The sequence below is a fragment of the Sciurus carolinensis genome, chromosome 8 (assembly GCF_902686445.1).
Source record: "Sciurus carolinensis chromosome 8, mSciCar1.2, whole genome shotgun sequence".
Classification (NCBI taxonomy): Eukaryota; Metazoa; Chordata; class Mammalia; order Rodentia; family Sciuridae; genus Sciurus; species Sciurus carolinensis.
In genome coordinates, this window is record NC_062220.1 from 104986744 (window position 1) to 105006857 (window position 20114).

Genomic DNA, 20114 nt, shown 5'->3' on the forward strand with positions numbered 1-20114 from the left:
CACAATCAGGGTTGCTTTTTGATATCAGGGATTGCACATGGAACCAGCCAGAGGGGGCTGGCTAAGGGATACACTGGGGCACTGGGGAGCCAACTCCCTAATGAGACAGCACCCTCAGTGTGGAACAGAGGAAGTGACCATCTGTTCAAGAGTCCATGACTGCCACCTGTGTGGTAGATAACACTTCCCCAAAGCAAGCCACAGATGGGCAAAGGATGGGATCACCCTGCTACACTGGTTGTGTGAGTCAGGACATGATTTTGGTCCTCTGTCATAAATGAGGGTCCTGTGAGCACCTGCTGCTCAGAGTACCCACTGTGGGACTGGTGCCCAAGACCCATCTCCCCGTGGGCCCCCAGAACCACACCATGGGCACAGAGAACCCTGCCTGCTCACCAGGTAGTTGTCGCCATGCTTGGACTTGAGCATGCGAGTGACCTCCTGCAGATTGAGTAGGTAAGACTCTTCTGAGCAGCCAGCAGGGAAGGACACGGCAATGATGCGCTCTGTGATGTAGGTGAGGTCCAGCTCATGACCATCCTCCATGGTGGGGCTTAGGGCTGCAAGCCTGTAGAGAAGAAAGACCAGTGAACAAATGGGAAAAGAGAAAGAGGACCAACACTCACCCTCTCGCGTTTCTGCACGAGAACTGGACTAGCAGGCATCCTGGGAATCTGACTGTTACATCTCTGACGCATTTCTCCACTCACAGGAGTGTAATGATTCTAAAATTCCCTGCAGGCCATGATTGGGTTGATAATTCCCTGCAGGGCAAGACTGGATTGATACAAGGTATTAGCAGGAAATAAGTAGAGAAGTTCACAGCAGCAGCACAGGGGCTTGGGTAGAAAGCATACTGGGCACAGGGGATGGTGGGATGCATAGGCACCCCAAGAGCTTGCTCAGAGACTGAATCCTTGGAAAGAAAGCCTCAACCCTCTTGTGAGACATAGGGGCCAGTAAGAGGCAGTTAGAGGAAGAGCATTTCAGACAGCAAGGATGGTATGGGCAGAGGTCAGGGCTGTCAATAGAAGCGAGCAGCCCCTGTCTGCAAGTAGCCTCCCAGGAGACATACGGCCAAGGAAGAGGCTGGTAAGGTGGACAGGTTAGATCATGGAGGACATGATGAGACAGGGAGGGAAGAGGCCAGGCCAGACCCTCATGAGAGATGAGTCAAGGCAGAATTTTAGTGGTCACATAATTGAAGTGTTTTCCTCTATTTCAAAGAAGTTCCTTGGCTTATATCAGACTGGATCTCTCTTCTATTTAGGCTCTGCTGGGATTACCTGTATGCAGGGTACAGGTGGCTGAGGCAGGTATCTAGGTATGATGAAAACAAGTGGAGGAGGAAGGTACACAGAAATATCCAAGTTATATCCAGGAAGCTGAACTTGAGGACATGGGGAGGGTTGGCTGTGCAGGGACCCAGGAGCCCAAGATGACTCCAGAGACAAGGGCCTCCTGACAGCATAGCTTCACCACGATCCCACGGGTCCCCAGGAGGCGCTGAGTCCCTCACTCATGAAGGGCCCCTAATGACATTAGGTCTGAGGGCAGTGCCCAGGAGAGGTGGCACTGGGTCACACCCAAGAAGTGACACCAGATGAAACCAGAGGGTCACAGTTTGTCACGGGAAATGTGCTTTCAGTTCCTGGGGAGGTTCCCAACAGTATTAGATTGTGACTGTTGCTGCTATTTCTTTCCCACTCCTACTACATGTCTCTTTTTCTCCTTTCCCTTCTTCTTTTTGAAAAATTCAAAAACAAAAAATTATTTCTCCAACCTTCATACCTATCACCCAACATACCTATCACCCAACTTTAAAATTATCAATACAGGACCAATCCTTGTCTGACAATAGCCCGGGGGTGTCTTCTACCACTTATTGCTCTGCAGCAATCTCAGATACTAAATTCTCTTAAAAATCCTGTAGTAACAATTGTTAACAGAAAAGAGCATTTTTTACTTAAAATGCAATGCTATTATCACACCCTAAAAAAAGATATAACATCAAATATCAAAAATAATAAATTTGTTTTCTATAGCTGATGTGTTCAAATTGGTACCTAAACATTTATCAAGAGCTTTTTAGTTTTCTCTATCTTATTCATCAGATATGGATGATAAATATCTGTATTATTTTAAAGATCAAATCTGATTTTCTTGAACTCTGATTTTTTTTTGGGGGGGAGGCATGTACCAGGGATTAAACTGAGGACACTTGACCAGAGTCACATCCCCAGCCTTATTTTATATTCTATTTAGAGACAGGGTCTCACTGAGTTGTTTAGCACCTCGCTTTTGCTGAGGCTGACTTTGAACTCACCGTCCTCCTGCCTCAGCCTCCCAAGCAGCTGGGATTACAGGTGTGCACCACCGTGCTGGGTTTGAACTCTGATTTTTGAAACAAAAAAATAATGTGCCTCCTGGGGTCATCACAATTTACACAAACAAACTTTTGTTAAGGCTTTGTGGATCATTGGCTCCGGGAGGTCCTGGGACATCTCCTTGAAAGGAGCTCACATTTAGTGCATTCTAATCAACTCTGGAACCCTCCATAGGAGTTACACTGTGTACAGTCAGGTCATGGCAATAAAATTCTCTATTGAAAGATAATCATAGCCCAGGAACAAGCCTGTGATCCAAGCTACTGGGGAGATTGAGGCAGGAGGATGGCAAGTTCAAGGTCAGCCTGAGCCAGCCTGTCTCAAAATAAAAAATAAAAGAATGGGAACTGTGGCTAAGTGGCAGAATACTTCCAGGTTCAATCCTCATTACTGGAAAGAAAAAGAAGACGATCCTGAGTGTTTCCAGAATCTAAGCTTCCAAGGCCAGAGATCACATTCAGGAAACAGGCATGAAATCCATGTCTATCATCTTGATTATTATTTTTAAAACTCAAAAAGAAATTAAGATTACTACAGAATAAAATTAAGTCCAAGTCTCCCCTCTGGAGATGAATCTATCACCAGAGACACAGGAGTGTTACCCACGGGGACACTCACCGAGAAGGCTTATCACAGCACAGAGAAGAAGACAGTGCGGAGCTCCCTGGGGCCTGCAAATAACAAGACACGGATCATTTTGATGTCTCCTTCTCTGCCAGCCCACATGGCACTTACACCACCAAGAAGGGACAATGACAGCTGTCCCACAGTTTAATCATCAATAGTAAGTCAAACATTGACACTACTGCCTTAGCACCTGCAGGAAAAGGTCTCCATTCTATTAAGGTTTTTCAGGTCACATAGTGACATGATTCCATGAACTGGCAGGAGGACAGGGTTTACACAGGGAACACAGACTACCCTCTAGCCAGGTTGGGGCAGGCAGAAATGCATCTTTGCTCTCTTGCGCAGGAGGTGTCCAATCAACTGCTGCCATTATACCACGGGAAATGGTGTTTACTTCAAAGAACCAAAGACCTTCTGGAGCTCTCAACTGTATCTACTCTTTTTAAAGTGCCCATCCTACAGGGAGAAAAGCTGCAGGTTACGTTAACTGTTCAGTTTCTAGCCTGCATGTGCAAAGGGTATGTTATAAACACCACGGTCACACCAGCACACTACTTCAGGAGTGACGGCCAGCAATTTAATGAGTAAAAATGACTTTCAGCATTTCAGAAATCAGGAGACTGGGGCACAGAGAAATAGAGGTCACATCAAAGACCATACAAGTGGAAGGAGAAGAGCAGACACAGCATGTCACTCTGGAATACCCTTCCTGTCACAAGCTAGGTGACAATTTAATAAGGGAGCACAGGGCCTTCTCACAGGCAGAGGCCTTTAAACTTCTACCTGAATCTCACTGACATGAACACTTCAAACACCCCTAACTTATATCTGGTGCTCCCCAGTCAGTGTAGTAAGGAGACAGAAAGTAAATTCTCCAGGAATCGTCTGACCCAAAGTTAAACACCAATTCCAAAACCAGAGATGGCACTTTGGCCTCCCACATAGAAGCAGGAATCAGCACACACTCTGCTATAAACCAAGGTACGGGGAGCATTCTCAAATCCACATTACCCGCTCCTTCTCCCTGGGTGAGCCCCAGGCACTCTTCTCCTTGGTCTCTCCCTTTTGAAGTCAAGACAGTAACAGGGTCAGTCTCACAGGGCTGTCTCGGGGGTCATTGAGATCATTCCATTCTTGGCTTGGACCTCTGTCTGCCACAAGTTGACCCCACCAGACAAACCTGACCCAGTAGATTCTTGAGTATACATGCCCTGCCACCCTGACCTCAGAGTCCACCCTCCCCCATGCCCAAAAAGCCATGGGAAGCTCCAGACAGGTTCTGCTGATCCTACTGAATCCCTGACCTAAAGCCTCTCAGGGTTCAGCCTAAACAAAGTCAAATATGATCTTTTTTTTTCCCTATTAGAACAGTAAAAACTGAAATTTCAAAAAAGGTTTTTATAAGCACTGGTGAAATGCAAACTGATTCATTTTGGAGGACATTGACAGTGTGTGTAAAAGGTATTTAGAAGGTATAAAAGGCATATGGAAGCATGTGACCCTTCAATGCAAGGAACAGATCCTAAAGAAAGGTCTGGCATGGACAAAGGTGCCCACTGTACCGTATTCAGACAACTCCAAAAGGCAGAGTTGGATAGGAGTTGAGCATTATGTATAGATTTCATTAGGAAAAGAGCCCCAAGAGGAAACTGCTGCTCTATAGAAAATGATGAATGTACTGACATGCCTGAGAAATATAACAGCAAACAGGACTACCAAAGGTGAGGACAGACCATCAGCAAAGAAAGAAGAGCACAGACACACCCTAACTTACAATGGGGTCACTTCTGATGAACCCATCAGGCAAATGGAATATGTCTTGGTTGAAAATGCATTGAATCCACCTAATCTTACGTACATCCTGGCTTAGTGACACAGCAACACTGTGTAATGTCAGTCATCTCCCCTTGTGAACACATGTCTGACTGGGAACAGGTGTGGCTGCCATTGCCCAGCATCCTCAAGAGATGGTCAAACCACATATTGCTAGCCTAGGAGAAAATCCAAATTCAAAATGTGAAGTAAGTTACTAATGAATACCTTTCACTTCGCCAACATCACAAAGTTCCAAACATTGCCAGTCCAGTCAGAACGAAGTCCAACCATTGTAAGTTGGGACTGTCTGCAAATATTTCACACACATATACACTCACAGGTACAGCACATGTGGACACATGATCAGAATGCAGGTTGATTCAGCAGTAGTCTGTTTCTGAAATGTATCATGACATCATTTCCTTCTTATTTTCCTTCTACATGCACTCTTTTCTACTAGGAGCACAGATTATGAGTAAAATAGAGAAAGAAAGCCACCATGCCTACAGCCAGCCTTGAGGCACTTCCAGCTCCCAGCACAGCATCCAGTACTCTTGCTCACCATTCAAGGGGCTGCTTCATGCCCTCTGTCCCAAATTAGATGACTTCAGGGCAAGGCAGTTAATGAAGGGTGCTGTCAAAAGGTCTTGGAACTGGAGAGTTCTCACCAAACTAGAATCACATTCAAACTCTGTGCTGGCTGAGAGGAAACAGTGGCTTGAATGGAGCCATCCCCTGCAGCGAGAGTCCAGTCAGACCACTTGGACCTGCTGCCCCAGACCCTTCCTCCCAGTTCAACCCCCAAGGCTGCTTCCTGATGTGACATCATCTCTCTTGGACTCAGCACTAATCCTAGTCAATCACCCAAATCACTGGCACAGGGACTTTGTCATTTTGCAAGCTAACCATGTGACTACAGTCATTGCCCTGCTGGAGAATGGGTGACCTCCAGACTCCACAGTCACGTCACAACAACAAAATGAATGAGTTAATAAAGTTGAAAAAATATCTGGGACTCAGGCATTGGAGCTGCACTGAACCTGGGCTTAAGCCACCACCTTCACCATCAGTTTTCTTATCTGTAAAATGGGCAGATTTGAGGGTTTATAATCACATACAGCTGATTAAGAGTTCAGCAATTAGTAAGAATATATTGAATTTTAGCTAAGACACCCTGGATTTTAGCACAGGGCCCAACTGAATGCAGTAAAATGTATTCAATTCCACAAGAAGGCAAGACAATGACATGCCAGGAGTCTGTTTAGTTTAATGTATAGTAAGGCTAAATTTAAAGCTCTTAAGATGCAATCATAAATAACCAATCCCCACATGAGAAACTCTCAGCTTAACCAAAGGGTTCCACTTACATTAAAAAAAAAAAAAAAAAAAAAAAAGTTGCATTTGTCAAAGTTTCTAAAGTCCCCAAGGAGAAAATGGCCTGGGTCTGAACTACCAAGGTCCTGGATCATAGATGAACTTGTCACAACCTGACAATAGGCTCTATGGCTGCTAAAAGACAGTCACTAATCTAGCAAGGCCATGTCGGAACCCAATGTTATGTTTTGAATATGATTTGTCTCCACCAACACTCACATTAAAATTCAATCCTCATTGTGAGGTATTAAGAGGTGGGACCAAGCAGGACCTTCAGGAAGTGATTAGAGCTTGGCCTTCATGAATGGATTACTTCAGTCAAGGATTAATGAATCAAGTGTTTATCTGGAAAGCAGGTCTGCTCTTAACAGGCAATTCAGCTGTTTCCTGGATGTGACGCTTCCTCTCACCATGTGAGTGACATCCTGAGCTGTCTCAGGACTCTGGAGAGAATTCCTGACAGCAAGAGCGCCCTTACAAGAGGCAGCCCCTTGATTTTGGAACAAACCTTTACCCTTTATAAATTACCTAGTCTGTGGTATTCAGTTATAAAATAGAAAACGAAGATAGATACCCACTTACTCAATTTCTTCAAGTATTCCATAGTTTCAGAGCTTAAATCACGCTCATAATTTTACCATGATTCCTACTGTTTGGTAACATCAACAGAATTTACAATAACTCATTGGCCAAACCACTTAGTTCTCACTCATTCCAAGATTACAAATACACAGAGAAGATGTGTGACTGTTAAATGCCAGCATTTAACTGCCTTCTAGTCAGTGACACAGGGTGACACAGGGATATGGTGTCATGGTGCATCTTCATGTGAAAGTAAAGCGAACACCTACACTTGAACCTACATTTTGGTTTGGATTTGAGGTGTCACCAGCGTGACAGGGTGTGGAGGATGCCATCCTCCCTTATACAGGGCCCTGGAGGTAGGAGAAAAGGGTGAAAGGTCTGAGGATGCACAAGGATATGGGTATCCCTGGGGGAACCCAAGACTTATTCCTCAGCTGCAGAGTGGTGGGGGGCAGTCAGACAGGGGCAAAGACTATTCTGTTCCAATAGAGTCCTCTGAGAATGACTCTATGCTCAAAACCTTAACTCATGCCCATTGCAATCACTGCCAAACAATATTTTTTTAAATCAAGAATTACATAATAGCAAAGGTTGAGGTCAACAGGAGGAAACTTCACTGTGCTGCCACCACTGGAGTCCCTATATCGTGAGTTGGCCCAAAGTCAGGAAGAGCATCAAACTCTACAAAGGTCACATAAGCAAAGCATTCCACTATAAAGGCTCCGCCTAAGGTGCACATGGCCACCTACTGCCCAGGACACCACCCAGAGGAACGCCTTCCCCAGCTTCTACATAGGGATGGTGGGAGGGTGGCAGGGAGGAACTCAATCCACTCCCAATCTACTTTTTTTAATATCTACCGGATATTAAACTCAGAGACACTCAATCACTGAGCCACATCCCCAGCCTTATTTTGTATTTTATTTAGAGACAGGGTCTCACTGATTTGCTAAGCACCTTGCTTTTGCTGAGGCTTGGCTTTGAACTTGCAATCCTCCTACCTCAGCCTCCTGAGCCGCTGGAATTATAGGCATGCACCACTGTGCCCCGTCAGCCTACTTTTAAATCTACCCCCAGCAAAAACTGAGAGGCAAGACCTGGTGCTCCTGAGGACCATCCTCCAAGGTCACAGAGAGCTGAATGCTCCTATATACCCCAGTCCCAGACTAATGTGTGCCAGTCACACGTCCCCTGCCTGGAAGCACAAGCCCAGGCCTAGCCACCTGCAAGATCAGTTTGGTACTCAGCAGCTACCAGATCCCAGCCCAAGCCCTGTGACACAGGCACTGCTATCCCTGTGGAGACAGGAGGATCTGGAAAGACAGTATGCCTAGAATCACAAAGTGACACAGCATGAGCACCTGTGAACCTCCACCCCACAGGGTCTACCGCGTGCACTGTCTCGTCTGCCCCACGTCGAATGAGCATTGATGAGGGGAAGAGGCCATTCCTAGGGGGATCTATTCTAGGGTTGTGACAGAGAGAAGAAAGAAATGGCGGCTGAACTGACCTGTCCCTTATAACCCAGCGTTAGAGATCTGAACTGCTGGAATCCCTCTGAACTACCCGCAGGTTATGTTGGGAATTAAGTGCAGCTGCTCCTATGGCAGGCCGCCTGTAACACCCTGCACTAGAACGCCCCTCAGTTGCTCAGGAGGCTCTGACTTAAACTAAGATGAGGAAAGCCAAACCCCACACTCAACAGTAAGGGTGGCCAGCAGTTTATCAAACACCCTTCTAGTCAGTGACACAGGATGACACAGGGATATGGTGTCATGGTGCATCTTCATTTGAAAGTAAAGCGAACACCTACACTTGAACCTACATTTTGGTTTGGATTTGAGGTGTTCCCTCAATGCTCCTGTTAATGTAAGAATGTTCAGAGAGGAAATAATTAAAATATGAGAGCTTGTAACCCATTTGATTAATAATTTGAATGGACTCACTAAGTGGTGACTATAGGCAGGTGGGGTGTGGCCAGGGAAGTCACTGGGGTGTGCCTTTGACATTTATATTTTGTCCCTGGTGCTTTGCCTCTCGGCTGCCTGCTGCCCTGAGCTGAACTGTTTTCCTCCACCACAACCTTCCACCATGATGTTCTGCCTCATCTCATACCCAGAGCAATGGAATTGGCCAACCACGACCAAACCCATGAAACCCTGAGCCCAAATAGATACTCCCCCTCTAAGTTGTTTTAGTTAGGTACTTTGGTCACAGCAACAAAAAGTTAACATATCCCTGTTCATCCACCACAGTGTATTTCATGCTCTTAGAATGAAAGAGACACTAACTTGTTGAAAATTTATTAAAGAAATATCCTGACTCCTGAAAAACCCTGAATCCTAACCTTCTACAAGAGATTTAGGAAAATCTCTACTAGTGGATACCAATCCCACACACTTTCTCTTGATGCTTTGTGTGGCCAATCCACTTTCTCTTGATGCTTAGCAGAGAGCGTTCCCATCCTTGGAAGCCTTCCCAAGATGCTGTGCTTTATGAACCCACCAGCACTGACAGCGACCAGAGTCAAACCTTCCCTGAGCAGAGTTCCCATGAGGCAGAGGCACAAGGTGCCCTCTGTCTGAGGGTAAAAAATTCAGGTAGCAAAGTCTCCTGCCAGTTGTGACCAGCCCACGCCTCCCTCACCTGTGTCCTGGTTGGCCTGTGCTTATCACAGCCTTCAATTTCCACAGGTGCTAAAACAAAAGGGGGGAGGAGGGACAGGCAGAGCCAGAATCCTGGCTAAGGTTAAACTTGAGAACAGCAACCCAGCCAGGACTACCCAGTTCCAGGCTTCACTGCCCTTTTCAGGAGCCTCCCCAGCAAGGCCTAGACACCCATCCCAGTCATGTGACGCTGTGGGTACAGGAGGTCACCAACCTCCCTACTCATCAATCACTTCTGATAAAATGACTGCCGCAGACCAAGCATACGGGGGCCATTCTAGCCCTGGAACCCACAAGTCTGTAAGATGCAAAGAGGAGGGTCACCATCAGAGAATTAGGTGAACTGCCCAAAGGGACTCTGCAATTATTAATTTAAAAGTTAATAAATTTTGAAGTTATTAATTTCTTTCACTAAGGATGTTATTGTTTGTTATTTCGAACAAATGTAGCAATAGCAACTTGCAGCTAGAGACCCAGGAGGCCATCTATATCTCAAGGGAGGATAATGAGTGCCATCAGCATGAGATTCTGTATCAACACATGTCACGATTAGTAAGAGGGACAGAACCCTGTGCACACTTTGCATGTCACACACAGGGTGGGGGACAGAGGCTGGACAGCATGAAAGCAAAGACATTCTTCATTGGGAGAAACTAGACTGATCTCATAGCCAAGGACAAGGGCACCACATCAGATGGCTGGGCCCAAGTTCAGGCTTGGTCTCTGCATCCCTGCAGTGCTGGGACATTATCATCCTCATCCTTCCAGGGCGAGTTCGTGTCCCTACCTCACCTTGGATTAGGAATTCACACAGGGCTTGCTGGAAAGCCTGCTGTTCACAGTGGTCCCACAGCACCCTGTCCTGCAGTGCGATGCCCCATGGAGGACCACCCTCTGTGCCGTGCTTCAGTGCATCACCCTGCAGTCCCCCAGCCCGCAGCACCCCACTGCCAAGACCAGCAGGTGGGCTCTCAGTGAGACTGAGTGCAGTTACTCTATGAGAATAATGTTTCCCATCACAAACTGCAACTTCTTTCTCAGGAGGGCAGACCCTCTGAGAAGCAAGGTCTGGGGTTCAGAGGTCTCTGCACATTTGGGTGCAGATCTTTGGGTACTTGGAGAACCAAGCACATCCACATAAGGAGGAAAGAGATTATGAGGGTCCAGGAGTCCCGAGGGCAGCACTACTAGGAGTGATAAAGTCACTGGAAATTCTCAGGAGACTGTTACCTAAGAATGTTTTCAGAACAGGGTTCAATAGAGCTGCTCTCTTGGCCAGACTATCAACACCCTGCTGGCCACCAGCTGGCCATGAACAAGCACACATGCTCACCAAAATGTCCAGCAGCCTCCAATACACACACAGACACTGGGGGGAACGTGAAGGACAGGTCACCACTCACTCTGCAACAAAACCACCCATAAAGTCCCAGGGTCCCACAGAGACTTCCCAATCCTCCAAGGTGGATGAGCTTCCAGTACATTCCATGCACCTTTCTAGAGGCAAGATCTGGAAGCTTCCCACATATCCCTACTCCTGAGAGGCAGGTTAGTTCTGAGACAAGCTTGTCATTAAGAACAGCCTGCCCAACTCTGGCAGGTATAGGGTTTTGTTTTCACTTACATCATTTTTGACTATTTTGACAAATCCAAAATCTCTAAATGCTCACAGAACAGGAACAGAATCTGGCATGAGGCAGACTGGAGTATGATTATGCATCCTACCATCCACCAGTTGTGGAACCTTGGGTCAGGGCACTTATGGGTCCATCTGTGGAATGGGGCAATGATGTCCCCATTATGAGGACATTCATGATATGGAGACAAAATGTTCAGAATCATCTGATGCTTACAAATATGCACTTGCCACTTTCCTCTAGCTCTGCACTGTATGTTACCGTGAGGTGCCCATGTTGAAATGTACAGTGTCTCCCTCTCCCGGGAAGGTAACTGCTCAGTGTTTAACAGCTGCAGTGAAGAATGAAGGACTGAGCATCTCCACCCTGTGGCCAAGAAACCACAAGCTTAAAGACGTGAGTACCATGATACAAGGGTTGGAGAAATCCAACAACCACCTACCTACTCCATGCCCATCGGGATGCACAAAGTACTCCATCATCACACAGCACAAGGTGCCCAATGTCACAAGGCATGGGCCATGTCCCCAGAACCATGGCTCGTCCAAACATCCTACAATGCCTTGAATCCAGACCTAGACCTATTCCTATAACAGGTTAACCAGTATCATTAGCAGACACTTTCACTTTTCAAAGGACAAGGTATAGTCAATACATCACAGGAGACCATCACCCCCAAAATTTTACTATAGAGCACAGAAAGTGATATAGGCTAATAACTACTGATATTTCACAGAAAAGGCACCTCTATGGGGGTTCCTCTTATCCATGATTTCTTTTCTGTTATTTCCATTACCTGTAGACAATCATAATCTGAAAATATTGGATGGAAAATTCCAGATACAAACCATTAATTAGTTTTAAACTGCACTGAATACTATGATGAAAACTCATGCTGTCACAGCTAGGTCATGAATCATTCTTTGTCCAGCATATCCACATGGTATATGCTACTCACCCATTAGTCACTCACTAGCCATTTCAATTATGTGATAACCTACAAAGTTATCATGGAGTTTATGTGCAAGTAATCTACATAGTACCCCAGTGCTACATTAACAGAGTCTGTGCCAATCACCTCACCTCACCTCATCTTATCATGCAGACATTACATAATCTCACATCATCAAAGAAGGGTGAGCACAGTATGGAAAGTTTTTTTGAAAGAGAGGTCACAATGTTTTAATACAGTATGTTATTATAACTATTCTATTTTACTATTATTGTTAATTCTTACTGTGTCTACTTTATAAATCATACTTTATTATAGATATATACATATAGTAGAAAAAAAAGAAGTCTGTGGGTTTGATATTACCTGAAATTTTAGGCACCCACTAGAGGTCTAGGGACATATCTCTGAGAATGTAGGGGAAGCTATTGTAGGACCTTGAGGCCAGGATGCTATTATCACACCTAAGGCTACCAATGCCCAAACCAACAAGGACTGTCAGTCTTACCTCAATGTACGTTCTGGGCTTCCAATAACCATCTCTGAGCACTATATTCCTCGTTTCCTATAGGCCTCTGTGAAAAGTAATGTTTCAAAAAAAATCTAACCCAAGAATGATACAGTAGCAAGTCCTGATGGTCACAAATACCAAGCAGAGCCTAGAGAAGTCTGACCCAGGTACTGAGATAGGCCTGGACCACAACAGGTGAATGCTGGGTGCAGCTGCCCCACCTAAACTGCTCACCCATGCCCACCCTCCGACATCTCACCAACATTAAAAGTCTTTCCAACCTGGAGTCCAGCCCTGGAGGCTGTCAGTGCAGAGCCACCCAGGGATGGCCCAGAATACATAGCCATAATGAGCCATTCCAGCTCCCAATGACTCAGACCATCAGTTTCCCTCCAGGGACCAAACATGGCATAGATCCAGAGCCCCAGGGAGCAGGGCCACCTGGCATGTAGAAGACAGACCAGCAGAATGAGTGACAAAGATCCTGTCACATGGAGTTGCAGGGCCAGGGTTTTTATCTATGCCCCACCATGAATAGGCTGTGTGACTTTGGGTAGGTTCCCCACATTCCCTGTGCCTCTGATTCCTAATGGGTAAAAATTGGCTAATAATTACAACAACCTTCTCAGTAAGGTCCTTGTGGAAGGTATAGCAGTGAGGCCTTTTGCACATCAGGGTCTACACTGAATAAATACATCATTAGCATCTACAACAATGTATTCTTTAGGATTTTGTCACATGGTGTTGTCAAGGGAGAAAGAGAAGAGAGGGCTAAATGCCCTAGAGAGAACTACTCAGAGGCATCCTGCTACAAGGTGGGAAAGGTCAGGCCTCAGGGGAAGCTATGGGCTGCTTGCTCATGCAGATGGGACAGCAGGTACACACAGGTTCAGGGGCCTGAATGGGTGCAACGTTGCAGGTGGCAGGCAGACTGGGGGCACGTAGCTCATCTGCAGCAAGCACCATCTGTGTGGTGCAATTAATGCAGCACAGAGTTCCAAATGGAGCGTCCTTCACAGGCGCCTCACTGTCATAGGATGAAGGATGGCCTGGCCCGGGAGTCCCTTAGTGAGCTGGCCTCCTGTCACAGTGTGCCTCAGTTATTCTCTGTACCACCTCACAACTCTGCTCCCTTATATGAAAGCCCTTGCACCCACAGCACAAAGCACAGACTGTCCACATATCCGAGTTCTACTGGTAACTCCAATGACTCCATGAGCATATGCAAAAAATAAAACTGGCAGCTTATGTAGGAAGACATCGCCCAGGGAACATGATGAGCCTAAGTATTAGTTTGAGCAGATCAGAAGCACAAAGGTGTGATGTAGGCATGCAGAGCTATAAACTGTGGGGTTTCTGCATGGACTGAGCTGGGCTTGGTATCCTGTGTCTGCACAGGTCCTGGCTACCATAACCTATTCTTACTCAAGCTTTCTCTTGTCATCCCAAGACAATTAGTGGTCTTCTTCACATCCCACCTCCCTGACAGGAGCAACAAGGAGCAGATGTCTGAATCCCCCATCCCACAGGCTGCCCACAGGGAGCAGGTCTCTACTCTGCAGGGCTGGCCAAAGCAGCTCTCACTGTTACTCACCCAAAGCCAACAAAGTTCTGGGAAGCCAAGACCCATGAAGCAGGGCAGATGAAAACCAGTACCCAGCTGCTGGCCTCCCCTCATCCCCGTGGGCTTTTAGGGAAGAGATAGGAAAGAAAGCCCTTTTCTGCATGCCAAGCTAAGAAGCTGGGCAAGGCCTGAACATGTGACCAATGCCAGCTTCCCCAGCGTCACCAGGCCTGTGCACTGTTCCAGCAGCCTGACCAGTGCTGACAGGCTGCACTGTCCATGGCTCCATGAAAAGGAACAATAGCAGTGGCCAAAGCCACAAGGAAGCTGGACTTCATGGCTCAGTGATACGACACAGAGAGCCCAGAACCAGGGGTGGGGATAATTACACAGACCTGGCTGAGACACCTCGGCACATTCTGCTTTGTTTCCCAGGGCAAATGGAAAAATAAAATAAAATGGGAACCATTTTCAAAGGCAACAACCAGCCACACTTGGATGACAAAGCATTCATGTGTCCATTCACTCATTCCTCCACTCCCCAGCAGAGAGAGTCAAGGGGGACATGCATACATGCTTGGCAATTTAATGCCCTGGTTGGAAGTCAGTTCCACTCTTTGACTAGCTATCTAACCTTGGGAATGTATGCACCTCTCTGTGACTCAGTTTCCTCATTTGAGAAGGGGAGATAATAATATCATTATTGGCAGGATTAAGTAAGAAACCACATGTAAAAAGCTTCAAAGATAAGTGCTAAATAAATATTAGCCACTAATCCAATCATTTTATTTATGTGCTAGGCAGGTGGTAGGCTCCCGAAATGAATTTTTCCCCACAGATTATTCTTCAGTCTAGTGTAGACTCAATAATCACCATAGTGTAGCTTTGACTGCAGCCCCTATTTAACAGAGGGAAGTTAAAAAGCTTAGAGAGGGTAAGTGATTTTTCAGAAGTCACACAGTCAGTAAGACCCTTTATTCCTTTCAGAAGGGGAATACTAAAATAATAATAATAATAATAATAATAATAATAATAATAATAAATCAGAATTACCAGACTGGATTTTTTTTTCTCTTAAACTTGAACAGTGATTCCAGAAATTGTGAAACTAAAATATGCTCAACTCAATCTGGGAAACTAAAATAACATTTCACCACTGAGCTCAACTATGAGAAACAACATTTAGCTCAGACTGGGATTATTTCTATGAGTATTTGTAAACCAAGATTTGCAGAATCCTGACACCTGTTCAGGAGGTCTAATTAGTTTAGAACCATATGGAATGAGGGGACTGAGGTCTATAGAACAAGGAGAGGGGCAGGCAAGCCCTGGCCGAAGAAGCAACAGAGAAGTGAGCATTTACAACAAAATATGATGTTTCCCTTTGCTATTCTCAGAAAATAAACTTCCCAGGAAAGGCAGCAAGGGCTGTCCTCAAAGGCGAAGCAGGCCTCCCTCACCTCTTGGGAGGCTGCCGGCTGGGAGGCAGGAACTCACTGTGCTCAGCAGGGGCTGTGTGGTTAGGGCTGCTGCTCCTTCCAGAAGCAGCTCCTCCTATTGCATGGCTCCTTCTGCTGCTTTTAGTCAAAGTCTAAGCCTCCTCTTCTAGGCAAAGTGGGGTGGCTGGAGAGCCTCGGTAAGTGGGCGAGCCCTTCAAGTGTGGAGGCTCCAAGATCACAGGCAGAAGTAGCAGGCAGGTGTGCCCAGCCCCAAGGTGAGTACGCATGCTTGCTCACAGGCAAGGACGATGGCAGCCTGAGGCTGCGGGCCAACCTCCCAAGGGCCTGTGGAAAAAGAGCAGTGCTGTCCAGGCAGAGCTGCCTGACCAGGAAGCTGAGCAGGCTGCATCCTTCTGGTGACCAGTCCAGACCCAGCCTCCAGGTAGATCTACCTTCCACAGGTGCAGAAACACAGGCACAGCCGTGGTTGTTCACTCCCAGGACAAAAAAACCCACAAGTTCTTGGGAAAGCAGGTGCTCACCCCTGCATCCCAGAGCTTACCCAATGCTTGGCATCTACCTGCCTCCCTTTCCCTCTCCTTCCTTCCCGCCTGTTCTCTGTTTCTCTCTTTAGTTCATTTTTGTTCCACCTCATTCCAAGCAGAATTTGAGATGACTCATCAATAAATTCATTAAAAACGATGGAAAACTTTAAAAACACACTAACAAACAAGTGCACAAATCCAGGGTCAAAGACGGAAAGTGGGGGGAGCGGGGGGGGGGAGCAGGGAGGAGAGAGAGCGAGAGGGGGGTGGGTGGAGCGGACTGTGTCATAAAAGTTCTTCAGCTAAAGGAACTAGGTGTTCGACCGGTTCTGAGTTTCCTGGAGACCAAAACAAAAAGGGAGATTGTGGCTGGACTCCACTCAGGATGGATCTTGGTGACAGCGGGGACTTTAAAGGGCACCCAACCTCCCTGAGGCTGGGCTGAATCTGTCACTTAGCACTCAGGGCGGAGAGGAAGGGCAGCAATCAGGCAGCAGCCAGTCTGGAACACCAGCCTCTGTCCTTGGCTGTCAGAGGCACCCATTGCAGCTGCTTAAACCCGACTTCATCATGACCTAGTCAGTCGTGTCCCTGAAACTGACAGGGAAACGTGCACGTGCTCATTTTATAACTATGCCTTACATGTACCTATGTTGTTTTATTTTTCTTGATTATTTCATGACGTGGGAAGAGAGGTGGGGAGGGCACCATTCAGGTCCCCTGTACCCCTCCTCACTGGGCACTGCAGTGCCTGCTAGTTAGTCACATGTGGTCACCTTCCAGGCCAGATGCAAAGGGACCCCACCTCAAGATAAGGACAAATGGAAGGCCTCATCTGTCCACCTTGAAGCGGGAAGCACAGAGGGTAGTGGGGGTTGGGAGCCTTAATAGGACCATCTGTCCTGATTCGGATAACCGGCCACACTCATCAGACTGGAGGACATCGACAGGACTTTCAAATCTTTCAAGCATCAGTTTTCGCTTTTGTGAAATGGGCTGATCCTGTTGCCCTCACAGGAACCCAGCAGGGACTGAGATGATATCAGTAAAGTACCACGACCCAAGTCCCACAGGTGTCACCAGCCCCGCCCACTGTCACCAGCCTAGTCCCTGAAATAAGGTGGTCATCTTGAGTCCTAGTCTAACTCCTGCATTTTACAAATGAGACAGAGTGATGGGGAAGCTCCTGCATTCCACAGGGCGGCAGCCAGGGTGGCCATGTGACCCTGAGGACTTCATGTTGAGAGAGAACACACAAGTCCTGGGAACCTGGAACTCTCACAAACACCATCAAGAACCTGGTACAGAATTATAGCAGGATAGGAGGAATAAGTTTCCACATTTCATAGCACAATAGGCTGATGACAGTCAATAATAATGTATCTTTCAAAATAGATGGAAAATAGAATTTCGAATGCTTTTACCCCAAAGAAATGATAAACGTGTGAGGTGACAGATGTGCTAATTACCCTGATTTCATCTTTATAAGTTGTACCATATCTGGAAACATTATGCTGATTACCCTAAATATGTAACATTATTATGTGACTATTAGATAAGAAAGATTGCAAAGGAGAGTCCCCCACCGCAGGTGGTGACCATCCAGGAATAACCAAACAGGGGGTTCATCACCCACAGATGAAGAACACAGCAGGGCAGAGGAAGAACAGCTTTCTTTAGAAGGCAGAGAACACTTTTGTAATGGGACTGAGGTCTGAGTGCTCTCCACTGTGGGAGGGGTCAGCAGCCTGTGCTAAGCCCACTCTCCAATGTCCTGTTCCCCTGGCAGAAGTCCCGCATTGAGCCTGGAGGCCAATCCCACAAGCACAGTACAGACATGCATCAGAGGAACTATGCCGCACCCCAAATCCCCAGTAGACAGACACAGGATCTTATCTGCATGATACACAGGACCAAGGGGAGCCGTGAAGCCACCAAGAAGGTTGGAGACCCACAGATGTTGGCAAACTGGGCCAGAAAGGTAGACCCCAGTCCTGCAGCCAGCCTGTCCCTGAGCACAACAGTCACAGGACCTTGGAGGGTCCAATGTACTCCTGTCTGGCCTGTCCAGCTGGGCAAGAGGGCTGCCCAGGGAACACTGAGACCATTACACATCTCAGGTCAGGACCACATCTTACCCTGTCCCAAGAAAGGTGAAGTTGGTCCTTTACTTTAGAACCAAGAGTGAAAGAACTCTTCTGTCGTGGACAGCACAACCTTTACTTGGACCAGCCTGGAATAATCAGACTCAGACGGATGAACCAGAAAAGGTACAGAGAGAGGTCTTGGAGCACTGTGCATGCCTAACCATGACAAAATAATGTCAGCATACCACATATGTAACATATTGACTTAGACAAAAATCACAAGGGTGATTTTACTCAATTCCTTACAGAAATGTTCCCTTTTAAAGGTCAAGGTCATCTAGTTAGTCAGCAGAAACCTCATCCATCCAGGATAGGTCCCTGGGCCCACAGCCAGCTGCCCCTCCCCACTATGCCCAAATACCTGTGGATAGAAAGTCACCTTCAGTGCTGCCAAAGGGCAATTTCACTGGCTGAGCATTGGACACATTTAAAACAGTGCAGTTTAAAACAGTGACATCCATGCCCTCCACTCAGGGGCTTCAGTGTGGATGTGACTGAGGGGCGGGAGGCCAGGTTTAGAACACTGGAATCTCTTGGAAGCACCAATTCCCCCTCCCCATGCTTTCCTACATTCTGAGAGGTCAGTTGTCCAGTACAAATTGGATCTGAAAATAATAATAAGATAAAGTCAGTCTGCACTGAGGAGAGCAATGGAGAGTGGAAGCCACAGAAGTGAATCACAGACACAGCCTTCTGCAGGGGGAACATGCGGCCACCCCATCCCTTCCCATGGGTGCCAGCTCACTGCTTGAGAGTCAGGAGCCCCCTCTAATGCCCCCACCCTGCCACAGTTGCAGTCTAGAGTCCCAACTGTTACTGGGAAGACAGCTTTAAGAAACTTCAGGAGCTTTTTAAAAAATAAATCCTCCCTTATTTTCTTTCTTATGATAAACGTAAATAATTTTCTTGTAAAAAAAATTCAGAGAATTTTTATTTATTTAATTATTTAATATTTGGTACTGGGGAGTATTGGACCTAAGGGTGCTTAGCTATATTCTCAGTTTTTGTTTTTGTTTTTTTTTTGACAGGATCTCATTAATGATGAGGGTTTCTCTATGTTGCTGAGGCTGGCCTTGAACTTATGATCCTTCTGCCTCAGGCTCCTGAGTCACTGGGATTACAGGTGGGTACCACCACACTCGGAAAATAGATACCTACAAAAAGACTCAGATGGGTCCAGTCTTACACTACCACCCTCACAACCCAACATAATCCACATTAGTCACAGGATGGATCCTCCTTACTTTATTCCACGTTCATATCATTTGATTTTCTTCTGCAATGTAATTTTTAACAGCTGTGTGGTATCCAACTATCCAGCTGGAGAAAAATACCCCCCTATTTCTGAACCTTGTCTCCAATTTTTCACTCTTAGGAATGATGCTCTGAGAACTATTTTATAGTTTAAAATTTCCAATATCCTTGTGGTTGTCCCAGAAAAACACATGGAGATACAATGTTCTTTGGGTTCACATCACCAAGAGCTCCTGCAGAAGGTCTCATGACTTTCATAAGCAGATATGTCACCCCGAGGCACAGGAAATATCCAAAAAGTGTAGGGTTCATGACCCCCTTTTCTATGTGAGCATAGTTGACAACCTTTCCTAAAAAGGAACTGTCCAGCCAAAGTTAAAGGGACATGGAAGTGACTGGGTAGTTATGAAATCAACAACCCAAAGAATGAGGCAGGAAAGAGAAGGTAGCAACAAACACTCAATGCAAATGACATCCCCATCCTCTCCCTGGGTCAGTGCTCAGAAGCAAGGCAGACTATGCCACCAGAATGCACTAGAGTGCAATTTCCATCACCAGAGATCCCTCTGCACCTTTGTGTCCCCAGCACGAGGCAGACATGGCACCAGAGG

The 20114-nt window shown here is 46.5% G+C and overlaps 1 protein-coding gene across 4 annotated transcripts in view; it reads right to left on the reverse strand.

The window, feature by feature from the left end:
* Positions 1–20114, reverse strand: part of Tns3 (tensin 3) — a 271594-nt gene that overhangs the window by 142394 nt on the left and 109086 nt on the right. For all 4 annotated transcript variants that reach the window (XM_047560438.1, XM_047560439.1, XM_047560437.1 and 1 more), the window contains exons 5-6: positions 3006–3058; positions 397–568 (exon numbers count right to left, since the gene is read on the reverse strand). In XM_047560438.1, the coding sequence (XP_047416394.1) occupies positions 397–546 (150 nt within the window). In that variant the 5' untranslated portion in view covers positions 547–568; positions 3006–3058. The remainder of the gene's footprint in view (positions 1–396; positions 569–3005; positions 3059–20114) is intronic.